Source organism: Salmo salar, chromosome ssa01 (assembly GCF_905237065.1).
Source record: "Salmo salar chromosome ssa01, Ssal_v3.1, whole genome shotgun sequence".
NCBI lineage: Eukaryota > Metazoa > Chordata > Actinopteri > Salmoniformes > Salmonidae > Salmo > Salmo salar.
In genome coordinates, this window is record NC_059442.1 from 155344752 (window position 1) to 155365211 (window position 20460).

Below are 20460 nucleotides of genomic sequence, written 5' to 3' on the forward strand. Positions count from 1 at the left end.
TGAATCACTGTGATGTGAATAGGGCGGACGGGCAGCACCCCTCTTGCATCGTCAATGACTTCATACTGGTTAAAGAGACAGCTTATTTTATTGAAATTGTGCTTCTATGCAAATGTTGATCAGTACAAGTCACAAATGGAAGGTAAACAGATTGTCATGAAATCAGGCAAAACGAGCACAGTAACTTAATGCATTCACACACTTATTGAATATGTATTCACCTGTACTGTGAATAGGCCTAGGCTACATCTTGATTTACCAAGTTTATAGAGATTTACCATTCAAATAAAATGATTACAATTGTTGTTAAGTAGTTAGTTTGGTAATAAAGTCAAATTGATTATATGATTTGCATAATTGATTCATTAATGCATACATGGTTGTCTCTGAAAAAAGTTGATGTAATGTTTTTTTAAATGTTATAATACTGAACTCAAGATGCCAAAAATTGAACAGAGCAGTAGCTGTGGTATAGTTTTGGTATGGAGTATCGTGATGGTATTGAGTACTGTGATACTAAACCTTTTGACACAGTGAGCCATCAGATCCTCTTCACCAGGCTTGAGGGTCTGGGTTTTGAGGGTACCGCACTCTCCTGGCTACAATCATACCTCACAAACCGGACCCACTACATTTCCCTCAGTGGCCACACCTCAGACTCAGCTGCAGTTACACAGGGTGTCCCCCAGGGCTCTGTGCTGGATCCCTTACTCTTCATCATCTACATCCTCCCACTTGGTCGCATCCTCCGTCACTTTAACCTTGACTTCCACTGCTATGCCGATGACACACAGATCTACCTCAGCACCAAATCCCTCCTCAACCACCTCTGACCCACATTGAATCCTGCCTCTGCAATAAAAACGTGGATGCAACAAAACGTCCTCAAGCTCAACAGTGATCAAAACTGAACTCCTCCTCATAGGCACCAAATCCACCCTCACTAAAGACGACACCACGGTCTCTCCCTCCCCCCAACACACACAACCTTGATGTCATCCTGGACACCACCCTCTTCTTTGACCACAACATAAGACTGACTGTCAAATCCTCATTCTTCCACCACCGCAACATTGCAAAAGTCCGGTCCTTCCTCTCCCATCCTGCCACTGAAATCCTCATACAACCATTCATCTCCTCCAGTCTTGACTACTGCAACTCACTACTCTCTGGCATCAACTCAAGCTCCCCCCATAAGCTCCAAATGGTTCAAAACTCTGCAGCACTACTTCTCACCCACACTCTGAACTCCACTGGCTGGCTCCCTGTCTCCCAACGCATGGATTACAAGATCTTCTTTCTGATCTACAGAGCCCTTCAACATCTTACCTGCCAGATCTTCTCCCCTACCAACCCACCACACCAGGCCACCTCGTCATCCCCAGGTCCAAGCTCCAGAGTGTCGGCCACAGGGCCTTCTCCAATATTGCTCGTAGGCTCTGGAACGCCCTCCCTCCAGGCATTTGTGACTCAGAGTCCATATCATTAAACATGATATCGAAGTCAAAATTCTGGTATCGTGACAACACTAGCCTAGGCTACTTGATGCACAGGCTTATTCACTGCAAATGGGGCACTCTGCACCACTCGGGCATCAAAGCGATACTACAGCCTACTCCGGTTGTAAAGTGGTGCCATTAACTCAATATTAAATAGGTGAAAAATGTATGATATTGTCACAGAAAGCTGTGGCTCGCCTTTGTAACTAGAAAACTGTAATTAGGCTTGGGCGGTATACCGTAAATATCGTATACCAGGTTATTTGGAAAAAGCCACAGGATGGTTTTTCCAATAGCGTCAAAATTATTTATTAGAAGTTTTTCTATAAATTGTAATATTTGTAGATACTTTAAGTCACCTTGTGCAACTTCTGCAGTCAACTTGCGTTCTGCAATTTACCCGTCACATTTTAAATGACGAAGCTTACCGTAGTTCCCCAGAACAGTTGAGCCAGTCACATGTCTGTTTGTAAATAGCACAACGGAAGAAAGCGAGCTGGTGAGTCCATAGCGTTCTATATCTATCGGCGAGTCTCTGGTGTGCGGCGCACGAGGAGATGAAGTTACACTTTTATGCAATTCACTACTAAATGTTTGCCATCAGATATCTAATAATGGCTTTCTGCCAGGAGTAAGAGCTCTGGATGAGTTCTGTACAGATGCCATTTTTTCTCTGCTCTTCCTACTAGCGAAATCCTGGTATGAGAGGACAGTACAACAATATGAAAATCTGGATACTGCCCAAGCCTAACAGTAATTGCTTTGTAAAAGTGTATTTTTCCCGCAATTGCATTTCAGGGAACGGTCATATGCTTGTCAGAATGCATCTCCCCCTCCTCCATGCTCACAGTGGGGAGAGGGAGTGAGAGTGGCTCGCTCACACAGCAGCCGACAGCGAAACGAGGACAGGCTGATACTTTTATAGCAGGAATCAACATAACGCATAGGCTATTACTGTTGACCAAATAATGGTTTTAGAACAATCTACAGGAGCGTTGGGTAGCAAAATCATAGAAAATGAATGCCGGTGTAGGTCATTTTCAGTTTATCGTCCCAGCTCTACTGCTGTCCCGTGTGTATGTGCAGAAGAATTGTATGCGTGTGTCACCATCAATCAGCTCATTTGTGGTGCGGCTTCATATTTAGTGCTGCTGGCAAGTCGTCAGGGGCCAACCCAAAGAATTCTGGGATGGCTATTTTAGGAGCTGTTACAAGGGAGCGTTTACCGAAGATGCAACTCTGCATGAGCAGCATGCAGCGTCAGGCTTCATGCAAAGTATGACACTCCCATCAAATGTATGATTTAAATAGGGTATCCTCCATGCAAACACACTCCATTTATTCCTTCATGGAGATTTCTTACCCCCTCCACACCAGCCACATGCACACCCTTTACCAGACTTGAATATCTATGAGTGCAACACACATGTTCAGCAGGGCCACATGATGGATGTCCCTGGTGTGTTCTGTTCTACAGAGAGAGGGCTATAACTCGGTTAGGACACACCCATAACTCCAGGCTTGTCAGTTTAGAGCAGGACTGCCCAATTCCGGTCCTGGAGGGCAGAAACACTTCTGGTTTTCATCCTCGCCTTGTAATAAGGGACTAACTCAAACCTTGGACTCCAGGTGAGTGTAATTAACTAACAGGTGGAAACAAAAAACAGAAGTGTTTCGGCCCTCCAGGACCAGAATTGGGCCACCGTGGTGTAGAAACAGGGCTGAGAGAGGGCTGGCTGACCAACCAAGAGCAGAAAGAGTAAGACTTGGTCCTAAAAATGTCCATCCAACATGGCATCATGACACATCAACCGAATTGATTAAGATCACAAATCTGACTGATGGATGAAGCACAGATGTGCTGTGTCAACTAGGAGAGACATCTAAAAATTATTGAGAGGAGTCTGTGTTATGTTAGTACTGCTAATAGCAGGGCAACCACCCAACACTGAGTTATCACTAAGTGCTAAGAATATTCCCCTAAAAAAGAACACCACTCTGATGATGCGTTGTCTTGCTCGTTACGAAAGCCAGTATTCTGGGAAATGGTGTGAGCCAGTCAGGAAACAAGGTCAGATGATGTTCACTGGTTTATGTATATACACACACAGCGCATTCGGAAAGTATTCAGACACCTTGACTTTTTACACATTTTGTTACAGCCTTTTTCTAAAATTGATTAAATAGTTTCTCCCCTCAATCTACACACAATACCCCATAATGACAAAGCAAAAATAGACTCTTGGAAATGATTGCAAATTTATAAAAAAAAAAAGAAATACACTGAAATATCACATTTACATAAGTTTTCAGATCCTTTACACAGTACTTTGTTGAAGCACCTTTGGCAGCGATTACAGCCTCGTGTCTTCTTCGGTATGACGCTACAAACTTGGCACTACAAGCTTGTATTTGGCGAGTGCCTCCCATTCTTTTCTGCAGATCCTCTCAAGCTCTGTCGGGTTGGATGGGGAGCGTTGTTACACAGCTAGTTTCAGGTCTCTCAAGAGATGTTCGATCGGTGTTCAAGTCCAGGCTCTGGCTGGGCCAATCAAGGACATTCCGAGACTTGTCCCGAAGCCACTCCTGCGTTGTCTTGACTGTGTGCTTAGTGTTGTTGTCCTGTTGGAAGGTGAACCTTCACCCCAGTCTGAGGTCCTGAGCATTCTGGAGCAGGTTTTCATCAAGGATCTCTTTGTACTTTGCTCCGTTCATCTTTCCCTCGATCCTGACTAGTCTCCCAGTTCCTGTCGCTGAAAAACATCCCCACAGCATGATGCTGCCACTACCATGCTTCACCTTAGGGATGGTGTTAGGTTTCTTCCAGAAGTGACGCTTGGCTTTCAGGCCGAAGAGTTTAGAAAATCTTGTTTCTCGTGGTCTGAGAGTCTTTAGGTGCCTTTTGGCAAACTCCAAGCAGGCGGTCATGTGCCCTTTACTGAGAAGTGGCTTCTGTCTGGCAACTCCAACATAAAGGCCTGATTGGTGGAGTGCTGCAGATGGTTCTCCTTCTGGAAGGTTCTCCCATTTCCACAGAGGAACTCTGGAGCTATGTCAGAATGGCTATCAGCTTCTTGGTCACCTCTCTGACCAAGGCCCTTCTCCCCTGATTGCTCAGTTTGGCCGGGCGGCCAGCTTTAGGAAGCGTCTTGGTGGTTCCAAACTTCTCCCATTTAAGAATGATGAAGGCCACTGTGTTCTTGGGGACCTTCAATGCTGCAGATATGTTTTGGTACCCTTCCCCAGATATGTGCCTCGACACAATCCTGTCTTGGAGCTCTCCGGACAATTCCTTTGACCTCCTGGCTTGGTTTGTGCTTTTCCAAATCATGTCCAATCAATCAAATTTCCTACAGGTGGACTCCAATCAAGTTGTAGAAACATTTCAAGGATAATCACTGGAAACAGGATCCACCTGTGCTCAATTTCTAGTAGCACAGCAAAAGGTCTGAATACTTATGTAAAGTAGGTATCCGTTTTTTAAATAAATGTACAAAAATGCCTGAACTTGTTTTCGCTTTGTCGTTATGGGGTATTGTGTGTAGATTGAGGGTAAAAATGTAATCAATTAATTTTAGAGTAAGGCTGTAAGGTAACAAAATGTGTAAGAAGTATTTGTATGAACAAAAATAAAAAACACAACAACTTAAGATCTTACTGAGTCACAGTTCATAAGGAAATCAGTCAATTTAAATAAATTCCTCCGTGAAGAGCACACTTCTCCAGCGTGCCAGCGGCCATCGAAGGTGAGAATTTGCAGACTGAAGACCATTACGTAGCCGAACTGCGGTCAAGTCAAGACCCTGGTGAGGACAACGAGCACACAGATTAGCTTCTCTGAGATGGTTAATCTATGAGCGATTTCATCAGCAGTCCGAGGCGCTGGTTTGAAAATGATCCCGCAGGTGAAGAAGCCAGATGTGGAGGTCCTGGGCTGGTGTGGTTACAAGTGGTCTGCGGTTGTGAGGCCAGTTGAACCTACTGCTAAATTCTCTAAAACGATGTTGAAGCGGCTTATGGTAGAGAAATGAACATTCAATTATCTGGCAACAGCTCTGGTTGACATTCCAGCAGTCACCATGCCAATTGCACGCTCCATCAAAACTTTACTTCAGCTCATGAAACATGGGACCAACACTTTACATGTTACATTTATATTTTTGTTCAGTATAATAAAATATCTAAACACAGCTGTTTCAAATACAATCTAGGTCTCTCTAATTTAACTTAGCATAGGCATTAACATTTTAATTAGGCCTAAAAAAACATGGCTGTCTAAGAACACCAGGGCCGGCTAAAAGGGATCAAGGCCTAAAAGGAACACCCAAACTGCCAAATGCAGGTAGATTCTGGCATTGGTGGGTAAAATGTCTATTTCACCAGCCACGTTGTAAGGTGGTCAGGTCTCCAAAGTGTGAGCATTTCACTCGCAAGTATGATCACATTTATAGTCAAATAAATTCTGCAGTAGCCGTTTAAAGATTTCTGCCGTTTGTTTCATAGCTGGTAAATGAAAACGCAAAATAACTATGAATCCTATAGCTAACAATATACCACATTACTTCTTACGAGTAATACACTATCGGTCAAAAGTTTTAACACCTACTCATGCAACAGTTTTTCTTTATTTTAACTTGTTTCCACATTGTAGAATAACACATTGAATTATGTAGTAACCAAGTGTTAAACAAATCAAAATACATTTTATATTTGAGATTCTTCAAATAGCCACCCTTTGCCTTGATGACAGCTTTGCACACTCTTGGCATTCTCTCAACCAGCTTCATGAGGTAGTCCCCTGGAATGCATTTCAATTAACAGGTGTGCCTTCTTAAAAGTGAATTTGTAGAATTTCTTTCCTTCTTAATGGATGAGCAAATCACTTGTGTTGTGACAAGCTAGGGGGGTATACAGAAGATGGTCTTTTACCAAATAGGGCTAAATCCATATTATGGCAAGAACAGCTCAAATAAGCAAAGAGAAATGACTGTCAATCATTACTTCAAGACATGAAGGTCAGTCAATACGGGAAATTTCAAGAACTTTAAAAAGTTTCTTCAAGTGCAGTCGCAAAAACCATCAAGCGATATGTTGAAATTGGCTCTCCTGCCACAGGCATGGAAGACCCAGAGTTACCTCTGCTGCAGAGTATATGTTCATTAGAGTTACCACCCTCAGAAATTACAGGCCAAACACATGCTTCAGAGTTCAAGTAACAGACATATCTCAACATCAACTGTTCAGAGGAGACTGCGTGAATAAGGCCTTCATGGTCGAATTGCTGCAAAGAAACCACTACTAAAGGACACCAAGAAGAGACTTGCTTGGGCCAAGAAACATGAGCAATGGACATTGGACTGGTGGAAATGTGTCCTTTGGTCTAGAGTCCAAATTGGAGATTTTTGGTTCCAACCGCCGTGTCTTTGAGACGTGGTGTGGGTGAACGGATGATCTCCGCATGTGTATTTCCCACCGTAAAGCATGGAGGTGGTGGTGCTATGGTGTGGGGGTGCTTTCCTGGTGACACTGTCAGTGATTTATTTAGAATTCAAGGCACACTTAACCAGCATGGCTACCACAGCATTCTGGTTTTGGCTTAGTGGGACTGTCATTTGTTTTTCAACAGGACAATGACCCAATACACCTCCAGGCTGTGTAAGGGCTATTTTACCAAGGAGAGTGGAGTGCTACATCAGAGTGCTACATACGTTAATTTAATAAAAGCTGGATCCCTTCTAGCCATGACCGAGCAGGCCCGCCACACTCCACATTCCCGCTGCGATTCAGCACCACAGCAGAGGAACGAGGACACTCTAGGCAGCCACAAAATTAAGAAATGATATAACTAAATATGTAAATAAAAGAAATTAGTTAAGGCTGGTTCCTTGCTAAAAAGCGTATTTTACAATGATCCTGTGAAATGAGGCATGCGCCATGCATTTATGAAAGCACAGTTCTACTGGATGACATTAATATATGTTATGTTTATTGTAATTTGAACTATCATGGGGTTGTGTCATGTGTGATATACGTGGCTTATTGATAACTCTGTTTCCTACTATAGGCAGTTGGCTGCCTGGTGATGGCAACACTGTAATGCTCCGAAATGAAAAGTTGGCAACGATGTTTTGTTTCCAAGTGCTACTGAATAAGCTCAACTTAAACGCACGATACACATCATTACTGTAGCAATCCATTCCAAACCTTTATACATGACACAGTCGCGGCATACACTACATGACCAAAAGTATATCTGACACCTACTCATCGAACATCTCATTCCAAAATCATGGGTATTAATATGGAGTTGGTCCCCCTTTGCCGCTATAACAGCCTCCACTCTTCTGGGAAGGCTTTCCACTAGATGTTGGAACATTGCTGCGGGTAGTTGCTTCCATTCAGCCACAAGTGAGGTCGGCCACTGATGTTTGGCTATTAGGCCTGGCTCGCAGTCGGCGTTCCAATTAATCCCAAAGGTGTTCGATGGGGTTAAGGTCGGGCTCTGTGCAGGCCAGTCAAGTTCTTCCACACCGATCTCGACCACAGAATTCTCTACAATGTCATTGTATGCTGTAGGGTTAAGATTTCCCTTTACTGGAACTAAGGGGCCTAGCCCGAACCATGGAAAACAGCCCCAGACCATTATTCCTCCTCCACCAAACTTTACAGTTGGCACTATGCATTAGGGCAGGTAGGGTTCACCTGGCATCAGCCAAACGCAGATTAGTTTGTCGGACTGCCAGATGGTGAAGCGTGATTCATCACTCCAGAGAATGCGTTTCCACTGATCCAGAGTCCAATGGTGGCAAGCTCTACACCACTCCAGCCGATGCTTGGCATTGCGCATGATAATCGTAGGCTTGTGTGCGGCTGCTCGGCCACGGAAACCCATTTCATGAAGCTCCCGACGAACAGTTCTTGTGCTGACGTTGCTTCCAGTGGCATGTTTGGAACTCGGTAGTGAGTGTTGCAACCGTGGACAGATGATTTTTAAGCGCTACGCACTTCAGCACTCGGTGGCCCCGTTCTGTGAGCTTGTGTGGCCTACCACTTCGTGACTGAGCCGTTTTTGCTCCTAGACGTTTCCACTTCACAATAACAGCACTTACAGTTGACCGGGACACCTCTAGCAGGGCTGAAATATGGTACATAAATTGAAAGGGTGTCGACATACTTTTGTACATATAGTGTATGTTGATCTTGCCTTGGGCGGCAGCAGAACTGCTGGGATTGGGCCTGACGAACACAATAATTTGCCTCTAATTTACTTGGACCTTGACCTGCTCAAACTGAGCCGCTGGGAAGTTAAAACTGTCCAAATCGTTGAAGCAGCTTGCGATGCGAATCAGCCTCCTTACTTTTTACTCAAGGGTGAACTTGAGGCCGTCTTCACGTTTTGGAGAAAGAATCCCCTCTCGGCAGGTACACTGGAAACTGGAATAATCAACACAATCTTCCAAGTTTGGCCAGTCGGGATACACTTAGCTAAGGTCCCTAATGAAGAACACGTATTTTGCATGAGTGAAAAGAGAAACACACACAACACTAATTTCCAAGCAGCTAGAGGATTTATTAACCTATGAAGTAGCCTATATTTGCCTTTGAAGTTGGAGCACATCGATTGGAATTTCCATCAACGAACAAAAAGCTTTATTTTGCTATGGATTTTTTCTTCCTCCCAGACAATTTGCCTTTGAACAATTGTTTAAAAATCACCTTTTCATTTTTTTGGGGGGGGGGGACAAAAGCCGGCATTTACCGGCTAACGGGAATCCTTATTCTAAAATATATATATTTTAAAGAATACTCAATCTAAACACAATACCCAATAATGTCAAAGCGAAAATAGCTTTTTTGACATTTTTATAAATGTATTAAAAATAAAAAACAGATACCTTTTTTTACATAAGCATTCAGACCCTTTGCTATACGACTCGAAATTAAACTGGTGCATTCTGTTTCTGTTGATCATTCTTGAGAAGTTTCAACAACTTGGAGTACATCTGTGGTAAATTCTATTGATTGGACATGATTTGGAAAGGCACACACCTGTCTATATAAGGGACAACAGTTGACAGTGCACGTTAGAGCAATAACCATGCCAGGAGGTCGAAGGAATTGTCCGTAGAGCTCAGAGACAGGGTTGTGTCGAGGCACAGATCTGGGGAAGGGTACCAAAAAATGTCTGCAGCATTGAAGGTCCCCAAGAACACAGTGGCCTCCATCATTCTTACATGGAAGAAGTTTGGAACCACCAAGACTTCCTAGAGCTGGCCACCCGGCCAAACTGAGCAATCAGGGGAGAAGGGCCTCGGTCAGGTAGGTGACCAAGAACCCGAAGGTTACTCTGACATAGCTCCAGAATTCCTCTGTTGAGATGGGAGAACCTTCCAGAAGGACAACCATCTCTGCAGCACACCACCAATCAGGCCTTTATGGTAGAGTTGCCAGACAGAAGCCACTCCTCAGTAAAAGGCACATGACAGCCTGCTTGGAGTTTGCACCTTAAGGACTCTCAGAAACAAGGTTCTCTGGTCTGATGAAACCAAGATGGAACTCTTTGGCCCGAATGCCAAGCGTCACATCTAGAGAAAACCAGGCAACATCCCTACGGTGAAGCATGGTGGTGGCAGCATCATGCTGTGGAGATGTTTTTCAGCAAGGGGAAGATGAACGGAGCAAAGTACAGAGAGAACCTTGATGAAAACCTGCTCCAGAGCGCTCAGAACCTCAGACTGGGGCAAAGGTTCACCTTCCAACATGACAAGGACCCCAATTACACAGCCAAGACAATGCAGGAATGGCTTCAAGACAAGTCTCAATGTCCTTGAGTGGCCCAGCCAGAACCCAATCGAACATCTCTGGAGATCTGAAAATAACTGTGCAGCGACTCCCCATCCAACCCGACAGAGCTTGAGAGGATCTGCAGAGAAGAATGGGAGAAACTCCCCAAACACAGGTGTGCTTAGCTTGTAGCGTCATACCCAAGAAGACTCAAGGCTGTAATCGATGCCAAAGGTGCTTCAACAAAGTACTGAGTAAAGTGTCTGAAAGGTTATGTCAACGTGATATTTCTAAAAACCTGTTTTTGCTTTGTCATTATGGGGTATTGTGTGTAGATTGATGAGGGGAAAAAACAATTCTGAATTTTAGAATAAGGCTATAACGTAACAAAATTTGGAAAAAGTCAAGGGGTCTGAATACTTTCCGAATGCACTGTAGCTATATATATTAGAGAGTATAGCTGTATATAGAGTATAGATGTATATAGAGTAGGGATACTCAACGTTTATCCGACAAGGTCTGGAGCCTGCTGGTTCTGTTCTACCTGATAATTCATTGCACACACCTGGTGTCCGATGTCTAAATCAGTCCCTGATTATAGGGGAACAATTTAAAAATGCAGTGGAACAGGCTTCGAGGTCCAGAGTTGCGTTTGAGGGATAGAGAGTATAGATGTATAAAGTATAGCTGTACAGAGTATAGATGTATAGCTGAGCTCAGACACAGCAGCTCCTGTCTTAGTCTTGTCTAATTCCTCACCTCACAGGTGTTGTAGTCCTCAGAGTCCAGCAGGAGGCAGAGTTTGGGCAGCAGCTCGGGCCAGTTCTGCAGCTCCCCTTTGGAGGCGATGGTGGTGATGAGGATACCTAGGACAGGAGAGAGAGAGTGAGAGATGAGACGGGTCTCCTCGAAGTAATTCTACAACCAATCAATCCTTCCTTATAACAAATCTCCAAGCTTGGCTTGGAAACCATTACTCCGTTTGAGGATTTCCAATGAACTCCACTGTGTCATCATCAGGACTGACAGAGCCAATATCCTGCACTGAGTCAGTTTATAACAGGTGATTCACACACTCCTGTTCGTTCCTGTCAGATGTTTGGTAACTGTGGCAACAGAGCCCTGGCATCGTCTGCTGCCTCTGATAAGGACACCATGCAAACCCCATTGGCTCTCTCAACAGGCCAGCTGGCCAATCAAAAGCTTCAGAAAAAAACATGCAGCCAGACACTAGCGAGAATGACTAACAAGGTTTCAGGTCAATTACGAAGGTGGAGAAAAATAACCAGAATATGTCATGCTAGGGTACGGTCTAAAATGAACCCCACGCTAAAGCCTGATGGACAGCAATTAAACTACTGACATGACTGACACGAAATTAATGCAATTAAAATGCATTGCAATTCATTTCCTGTTCAACTAACCTGATCAAAGGTGGGCAAGCCATACAAACATGATATCATCACATTATTAAGTGCTTGTGAAAAAGGGATTTTGTTATGCATCATTGAAGGAGCAAACCATGTAGAATTTAAACAACCAAGACTGTCTTGATCTGATCTAGTCTGCCTCTTGACCTAGCCGCGTCACAGATCTGTTTCTGCTGTGTTGCCCACTCCTATTGTCATGCCAAACATACACTAGTAGGATACAGCACAAACAGATCTGGAACCAAGCTACATCTGACCCCGTATGACTTATTCAACAAGATATACAGTACACTCTGCTTACTGAATGTGGTTATCATGATCAAATTATCCAGCGCGGATGTGATCACTAGAAGAGGAGTGCACTGTAATTCAATGAAGAGAACATACTCTGTTACAAATGCAGGCTACTTCACTTACCCGCAGTGGCCCGGATGAGGGGCGAGGAGTCCCCAATGTTCTGTAGACACTCGCTCTTAATGAAGTCAGACACTCCATTGGGGAAGTTCTGGTAGTGGGCCTTCACATTGTTCTTTAGGATCAGACCACTAAGAGAGCGGGTCGCCTCATCTGGAGAGAGCGAGAGATTGGGGGGGGGGACAATGAGAAATGGGTGGTAGATTTTAGGGCTCAATTCCATTTCAATTAAGTCAATGATTACTCTAAACTGAAATGCGTAACAGAATTAGGCCTAAACATCCAATGAAGAGTTTTCCCAATTCACACCGAATTCCAATTTGTCTCCAAAATTGAGTTTTAATAGAATTATCTACCGCAACTTGGCCTACCTTCTACATGTTTTTGAATAGCGTATACATAGAGGGGAGCTTGAATAGAGGGCCCGCGGGACCTGCGGGACGACACAGATCATTCCGAAGCAGATCATTATGATTCTTGCTGCTTTAAGTTCAGTAGCCATACCTGCGAGATCAGGTGTGCGTGTGGTCTCAATTTAATAGAGTAGGCTATAGCCTATACATGGGAGGAGAAGCACGGGGCAGTTACCTATCCAATAAAATGTACTTCCTAAATATGATTAGGCTATAGTTTACATTGCCTAGAAATAAATATTGATCACCCATATTTCTCAGTCTGAAAATCTTCCCACTCCTACAAGGTAGGCTCTAAAAATAGCTCAAGAGAAAGTCTCTCCAACTCTGCACTCTTCAAACTACATCTAACATATTGGCTGATATAGCCTAATATGAAATGGGCACGTGAGAATCTCTGATCATTTAACCTATTTTTGCACATTTCATATTGCCTATAAGGTGCAACATTTCTGGGACCATGGCTGGCAAGTGGGCTGGGTCACATACTCCTAAAATAAACATTGCGAGACTGCGTTAGAGTGGGTTGGAATCGGACAGAATGTGCAGGCAAGGTGCAGTGTGAAAAGCAGCAGTTGCAGGCGGGAGCGGGATGAAGAAATCAGTCCTGCGCAGACCTCTACTTGAAAACACTATTAAGTACATTAGAGACAAACAGGTTAAACTACTAAAGTGAGAAAGGGGTTGCTGTATAGCCATGTGTCATATTGCAACACTACTAGAAAACCAAAACATACAAACTCCCATACCGTCTACCCAGTATGAGGCACTCAGCCAGCTAAACCAAAATAAGAGAAGCATGTAGCTAGGTTCCTGTTGATGCTAAGGAAAAAGTAGGAGTGTGACCTCATAGCAGAAGGCTGAGAAGGCATTAGCAAAGCTGGATAGCAACAGCAAATCAGCCAATGGCAAATTATTGCTTTCACTGACTTCTCTGAATCAAAGCTGAAGAAAATTGAAACATTCCCCTTACAAAACATTGCTCTATTTCAGAGTTTCCCCATACTCGGTCCTGGGCCCCCCTGGGTGCACGTTCAGTTTTTTCCTTAGCACTACACAGCTGATTCAAATAACCAACTCATCATCAAGCTTTGATGATTTGAAATCAGCTGTGTAGTGCCAGGCCTACAATCAAAGTCATGGCCTCAGAGTCATTGAGTATGGTTACATGCACACAATAACATAATTATTGTGGACAGTCAGATTAATATAATAATTTGAATAAAACATTTTGCATGCTTTGCAAGAAGAATGATTTCCCTAATAATCCTGTTTACATGGACCCATCTGAAATCAGGCTACCTGATGGCACTCTGATAAATGCAGAAAGTCACCAATCAAAATGAATTTTCTACTACAGCAACAAATGTATTTTTGGGAAGCATATTTGATTTTGAGCACGGACATATAACGTTTGTATGTGACAAGTACTTCTCAGACGCATTCATTCAGATGTTCCGAACTCACTTCACTGGCGCTAGAGGGAGGCTCGTTTGGCTGCTGCTAGCACATGCACAGATCAAATACGTCGCTGGAACGCAGATTAAGGTGTTTACATGTACTAATAATGTTAAAGATAGTGCAGAAAATCTGGTGTTTTAAATCTGGTGTTTTAATCAGCGTATGCTTACTTTGATTTTGACCTTAAGACAATTACGATAAGCAGAGGAAGGTGTTTACATGACTATTTCATAATCTGCCTAGTGTCATAATCGGTATAATAATTACTGTGCATTTAAACGTACAGTGTTTCCGTTTGGTCAAAGGTCAAATCAGCAAATGATTGTGTTATGTAGTGAGGGATAGTTTCCTTCAGGCTAATCAATGAGCATCACCCAGTGATATCTTACTGTCTGATAATTCTCCTTCATGTGCATGGCTGTCTGATCCAATGTCTCCCTCTGTTCTGATTGAAATTACACTCAAATTCCATTTTCGCTGCTCCTCTCTTGACCCAGAGCGGTGTAACAAATGCCTTCCTAAAAGGCAATGGCTCATCAGCCCAAACCATTGGGTCATCTACTGCTAGTGTACAGTAACAGGCTGTCAGGCAGGTCAGGATTTGAGTGTCTCCCCGCCAGGCATAAGACTTTAAAATTAGAGTGACCCATATTCTCGTGGTGCGGTGTGGTGCCATATCATCAGTGACAAGACAGCAGACACCGGCTGTGGGGTTCGTCGCCAGGGTTCTCCACTCCTAGAACAGACAGCCACGTTGCCCCTGTTTTAGATGGTCTGAAAGTCAGCCTGTGTGTAACCTCACCCCCAGAGAGAGCTGGCTAGTGGACGTGATTAGCCTGTCTGACTGCCAGTGGCCATACTGTAACCTGCAGTAGTGCTGTGTACTAATATGCATTGAAAGAAATTAAACATAGCTTCAGGGCATTGGTGTAAATATGACATGGAGAATGAGGGTGGAGTGGTAAATGTCCTACCTTCTGATTTCAACTTCGTCAGCACGAATATCAAGTAGTTGTTGAAGTCTGGGTATTGGTTGAGCTGTTCCAATCTCTGAAGAGGACATTGGTTAAGGTGCAATTCTACATTGGGTGCAAAACCATAGGAGTAGACATGTGTGTGTGCTGTATAAAGGTCGATGTTGACCAGCCATTAGTGTTAAACGGCCTGCAAACACTTGCCACATGAAGACGGCACAGTGATGCCGAAACGTTGCTGATTTACCCAATAAATTACTGGGAGCTTGTATACAGAGTGTGACTCTATTCTTACAGCATACAGTTTACTCGCCGTTAGTCAGCACCTCTACCAACTTTTTGGGGGTGTGCGCCCGCTCATGCTTTTTAATAAAATTGTTTTTTTAGAGACCATCAATGGACACCATGAATAACTGATTATCAGAAATCAGTCACAGTTATCATAGGGTGCCCAACAGGCTGATGCTGTGCAGTTTGCACACATACCCAAATAGAAGCACTTGGTATTTCAACAACATTGACTAGTGGTGCTAAGCCTTGACCAGACAGACAGAACTCTAATCTGTATGACATACATGGACAATATTGCATCACTCAAACACTACACATGGTAGGTTGACTATAAAGACGTTATAACAAAACAACAACGAACAAGGTCTTCAATGCACACCAACATTCATGATTTGATTGTGCCTTGATACTGTAACACCTGCGGTGATGACAATGTGGATCGGATTTATTATCCGATCACAAGCGCGTGTGGCTGGCTACAAAGTCACCTTCCTACACTCAGGTTAAACAAGATGTCAAGACAAAAGTTTCCAACAAAATGACAACGTTGTTTTGAGCTTTCTTTTTAACATCACATTGTATAACGGGAGAGAATGGAAACCCGACTGGGGCCGACAGGGGCTGGGGTGACTCTCTAAACACAGGGCTTGCAGTTTCTTTGTTGCATTTAAGCCCCCAAGGGTCAGTAACACCCCCAGCAAGCTAGTTACACTGTACCCGCTATGACATTATTTCAAAACACTACTAGGAAATCAAAGGATTTTAGATTATACGAAACTGTCATAGGGAATACATTTGTTGAAATTATTTATGGATTCGGTAAAGATTGTGGTGTCATGCAACAGCTGTCACTTATGACATTTCCATCATACTGTAACTGATTCAATGTACTTTGGTCATATTTGTGACATTGTACAGTAAGTAGCTAGCTGGCTAACTATATTGTAGTAATGTTAGCCAAGCTAACCGAAAAGCTACCACAGAAACACCTCAAATCTACCACTTTTACATTAAGCCGAGAGCGAAGGATACTTGCTGGACGGATCTTTGAGTGGACGTATCGGGAGACTGGGACTCTTTCAAAAGCTGTAGAATTTGCTGAAGTCCTTGCTCATCTGGTTTCCACTCGCACTCCATCTTGGTTTGCTGCAATGAGATGAAACGGATAATGCAATTGTCAACACACACTGTAAATTAACGTTTTCCTCTTCCCAGTTGAAGAGTCGCCATTAGATTTGCTAAGCAGTGTAAATTGCATATATTATTGTTTCACCTACCCGATATATCGTTGTCTTTCTTCCTCAAATGCTACTGTGTTGAATTTATAACGTTAGACTTGGGCCTGTCAGCACAGAGACATTCCGTTTTTACAACAAGCTACTCATACGGATTCATGGCGCATTTACAAGACCCAACTGTGCTGTGACGTCTGCAAGGTCCTAGTGCACGTCAAGTTCATTCCACTCTATTCCACTCAGGTCCTTCTTCTTCTTCTTCTTCTTCTTCTTCTTCTTCTTCTCCTGTGTTCGCACACATTTAATGTGCATGTCGCCACCTATTGTACTACAACAACAACAAAAAATCCATTGCAGAAAAGGGGGAAAACTACATCACAAAACCCCAAAACAATTGTAAAAATTGTCTGTCCTTAGTTGCAACTCTCACTACCGAGTTACAAACTGCCTCTGGAAGCAACGTCAGCAAAATAACTATTCATCTGGAGCTTCATGAAATGGGTTTCGATGGCCGAGCAGCCGCACACAAGCCTAAGATCACCATGCGCAATGCCAAGCATCGGCTGGAGTGATGTAAAGCTCAGACATTTAACTCTGGATCAGTGGAAAGGTGTTCTCTGGAGTGACGAATCACGCTTCACCATCTGGCAGTCCGACGGACAAATCTGGGTTTGGCAGTTGCCAGGAGAACACCTACCAGCCCCAATGCATAGTGCCAACTGTAAAGTTTGGTGGAGGAGGAATAATGGTCTGAGGCTGTTTTTCATGGTTTGGGCTAGGCCCCTTAGTTCCAGTGAAGGGATAGCTTAATGCTAAAGCATACAATGACATTCAACAATTCTGTGCTTCCATCTTTGCGGCAACAGTTTGGGAAGGCCCTTTCCTGTTTCAGCATGACAATGCCCCCGTGCACAAAGCAAGGTCCATACAGAAATGATTTGTCGAGATCGGTATGGAAGAATTTGACTGGCCTGCACAGAGCCCTGACCTTAACCCCATCGAACACCTTTGGGATTAATTGGAATGCCGACTGCGAGCCAGGCCCAATCACCCAACATCAGTGCCCGACCTCACTAATGCTCTTGTGGCTGAATGGAAGCAAGTCCCCGCAGCAATGTTTCAACAGCGGAAAGCCTTCCCAGAAGAGTGGAGGCTGTTATAGCAGCAAAGGGGAGACCAACTCCATATTAATGCCCATAATTTTGGAATGAGATGTTCGACGAGCAGGTATCCACATACTTTTGGTCATGTAGTGTATGTTACATCAAACCCCATCCCACTCCTTCAGTCACAGTCCAGTCCAAATCACATCCCTACACAGGCTCAGGGGCCAGGGAGGGGCGAAATCTTCATACAGAATTTCCTGCAATGCCTTGGCCGTGAGGTCCTGTAGATCCAAGTACCTTTTAGGCGCATTCACAATAATGTCCAGTTTCTCTGACTTCTTGTTAGTTTGGCCAGTATAGTTTATCACCTGCACAATAAAAGCAACAAAATCTACCTTCTTCACAATCAGAGTTTCAGGATCTCTCAGCTGCTGAACTACATTCTCAGCAGACTTCGAGGCATCCACTACCATATCTTCCTTATCTCACTGTCTCCACATAGTAGACCTGCTTGACTGCCCTGATTCTTGCTACTGCCAATGGCGATTTTAGCATGTAAATCTTGGTGGGGCAAAAAAAAAACTAAAAGTGGAATGCATGCCAGCAAAGCCACTACACAACACAACACTAAACAATACATTCATTGCACTATAACGGTCACCGAAAACTGTTAGGGCCTAAATAAAGCTGTCCCAACATCTTACCACTGCTACACCTGGCTATCAGAGGAGCCTTGTCTGGCAGCAAAACACTTCATTCAGCCTCATTTACTGCCTTTTAAAAAACATAGCAGATATGGCTGACTTGCTTAAACAAATGTGGTTTCTAATGACAATTGAGATATACAAACTATGGCATAAGGGGACGGCAAGTGGATAAGAGGCAATCCGTAATTTCGATTAAGACATTAATGAGCGAGCTAGGACAGACGTAGTCAATATAACTATTTGTTCAGCACTTTTGAAATGTACAACGGCAGAATTCAGAACATAGGCCATTCTTACAGTATTCTCCCTGTACACCAAGTCAGAACCGTAGGATAAATAAAGGGGCATATAAGCAGACAATGAAAGCTCTTACAAAATTTGATGATTACATTTCTCTAAAACAGGTTATAGGCTACGTGTGCACCACCAAGTCAGAACAGTAGGCGAAATTAAGAGGGGTAAATAGACCAAATTAATAGGGTGAGGCACATGGGCTACTAACATCTTACTACACAACATCACTTAGTATTACTTTCGTAGCTACAGTATACATATCTCCCTGGCATATTACATAATTTATGCAGCAGCATACAATACATTTTTGGACTCACCTTGTTGTGCTGTGCTCACCTGAACAGGAAGATGGCGCGGCGGTCCTTCGTGGGTATATTTTGTCATCAAAGTCTGGCATTCTCTGGATTTATGGTGCTTTCAAAACAACTGGGAACTCTGAAAAAAACAATGTCGAATCATGATGACGTCATTGATCTTCAGGTCTTAGCTCTAGAAAGAGGCTGGATTTACAACTCCGAGTTGACAAGACTCGCCTTTATCTAACCACACTGTCCGATTTCAAAAAGGCTTTACAGCGAAAGCAAAACATTAGATTATGTCAGCAGAGTACCCAGCCAGAAATAATCAGACACCCATTTTTTGATGATCTTCATCAGATGACAACCCTAGGACATTATGTTATACAATACATGCACGTTTTGTTCAATCAAGTTCATATTTATATCAAAAAACAGCTATTTACATTAGCATGTGACGTTCAGAACTAGCATTCCCACCGAACACTTCCGGTGAATTTACTAAATTACTCACGATAAACGTTCACAAAAAACATAACAATTATTTTAAGAATTATAGATACAGAACTCCTTTGTGCAATCGAGGTGTCCGATTTTAAAATAGCTTTTCGGTGAAAGTACATTTTGCAATTTTCTGAGTACATAGCCCGGCATCACAGGGCTAGCTATTTAGACACCCAGCAAGTTTAGCCTTCACCAAACTCCGATTTACTATTAGAAAAGTTTGATTACCTTTGGTGTTCTTCGTCAGAATGCACTCCCAGGACTGCTACTTCAATAACAAATGTTGGTTTGGTTCAAAATAATCCATAGTTATATCCAAATAGCGGCGTTTTGTTCGTGCGTTCAAGACACTATCCGAAGTGTAAATAAGGGTCACGCACACGACGCATTTCGTGACAAAAAAATTCTAAATATTCCATTACCGTACTTCGAAGCATGTCAACCGCTGTTTAAAATCAATTTTTATGCCATTTTTCTCGTAAAAAAGCGATAATATTCCGACCGGGAGTGGTGGTTTTCGTTCAAAGAGAGAGAAAATAAACAATGGAGTCGACTCGTGCACGCGCCTCAGTTTCATAGTACTGTGACTGGCCACTATCCAAACACGCTAATGTTTTTCAGCCAGAGCTTGCAAAGCCACGATTCAGCTTTTTGCCGCCTTCTGAGAGCCCATGGGAGCCGTAGGAAGTGTCACGTAACAGCAGAGATCCCCTGTATTGGATAGAGATAATCAAGAAGGGCAAGAAATTGTCAGACAGGGCACTTCCTGCATGGAATCTTCTCAGGTTTTGGCCTGCCAAATGAGTTATGTTATACTCACAGACACCATTCAAACAGTTTTAGAAACTTTGGAGTGTTTTCTATCCAAAGCTAATAATTATATGCATATTCTAGTTTCTGGGCAGGAGTAATAATCAGATTAAATCGGGTACGTTTTTTATCCGCCTGTGAAAATACTGCCCCCTATCCATAACAAGTTAACACATTTTTGGTTACTACATGATTCCATATGTGTTATTTCATAGTTTTGATGTCTTCACTACTATTCTACA

The 20460-nt window shown here is 43.2% G+C and overlaps 1 protein-coding gene across 2 annotated transcripts in view; it reads right to left on the minus strand.

Annotated features, from left to right (window-relative positions):
- LOC106569531 (transportin-1) overlaps nt 1–16728 on the minus strand; it is a 50226-nt gene extending 33498 nt beyond the window's left edge. For both annotated transcript variants that reach the window (XR_006758437.1, XM_014140980.2), the window contains exons 1-5: nt 16544–16728; nt 16299–16412; nt 14976–15051; nt 12131–12280; nt 11043–11149 (exon numbers count right to left, since the gene is read on the minus strand). Coding sequence is in view for 1 of the 2 variants with exons in the window: in XM_014140980.2 (XP_013996455.1) it covers nt 11043–11149; nt 12131–12280; nt 14976–15051; nt 16299–16403 (438 nt within the window). In the remaining variant the exon portion in view is untranslated. The remainder of the gene's footprint in view (nt 1–11042; nt 11150–12130; nt 12281–14975; nt 15052–16298; nt 16413–16543) is intronic.
- Between the last annotated feature and the right edge of the window lie 3732 nt (nt 16729–20460).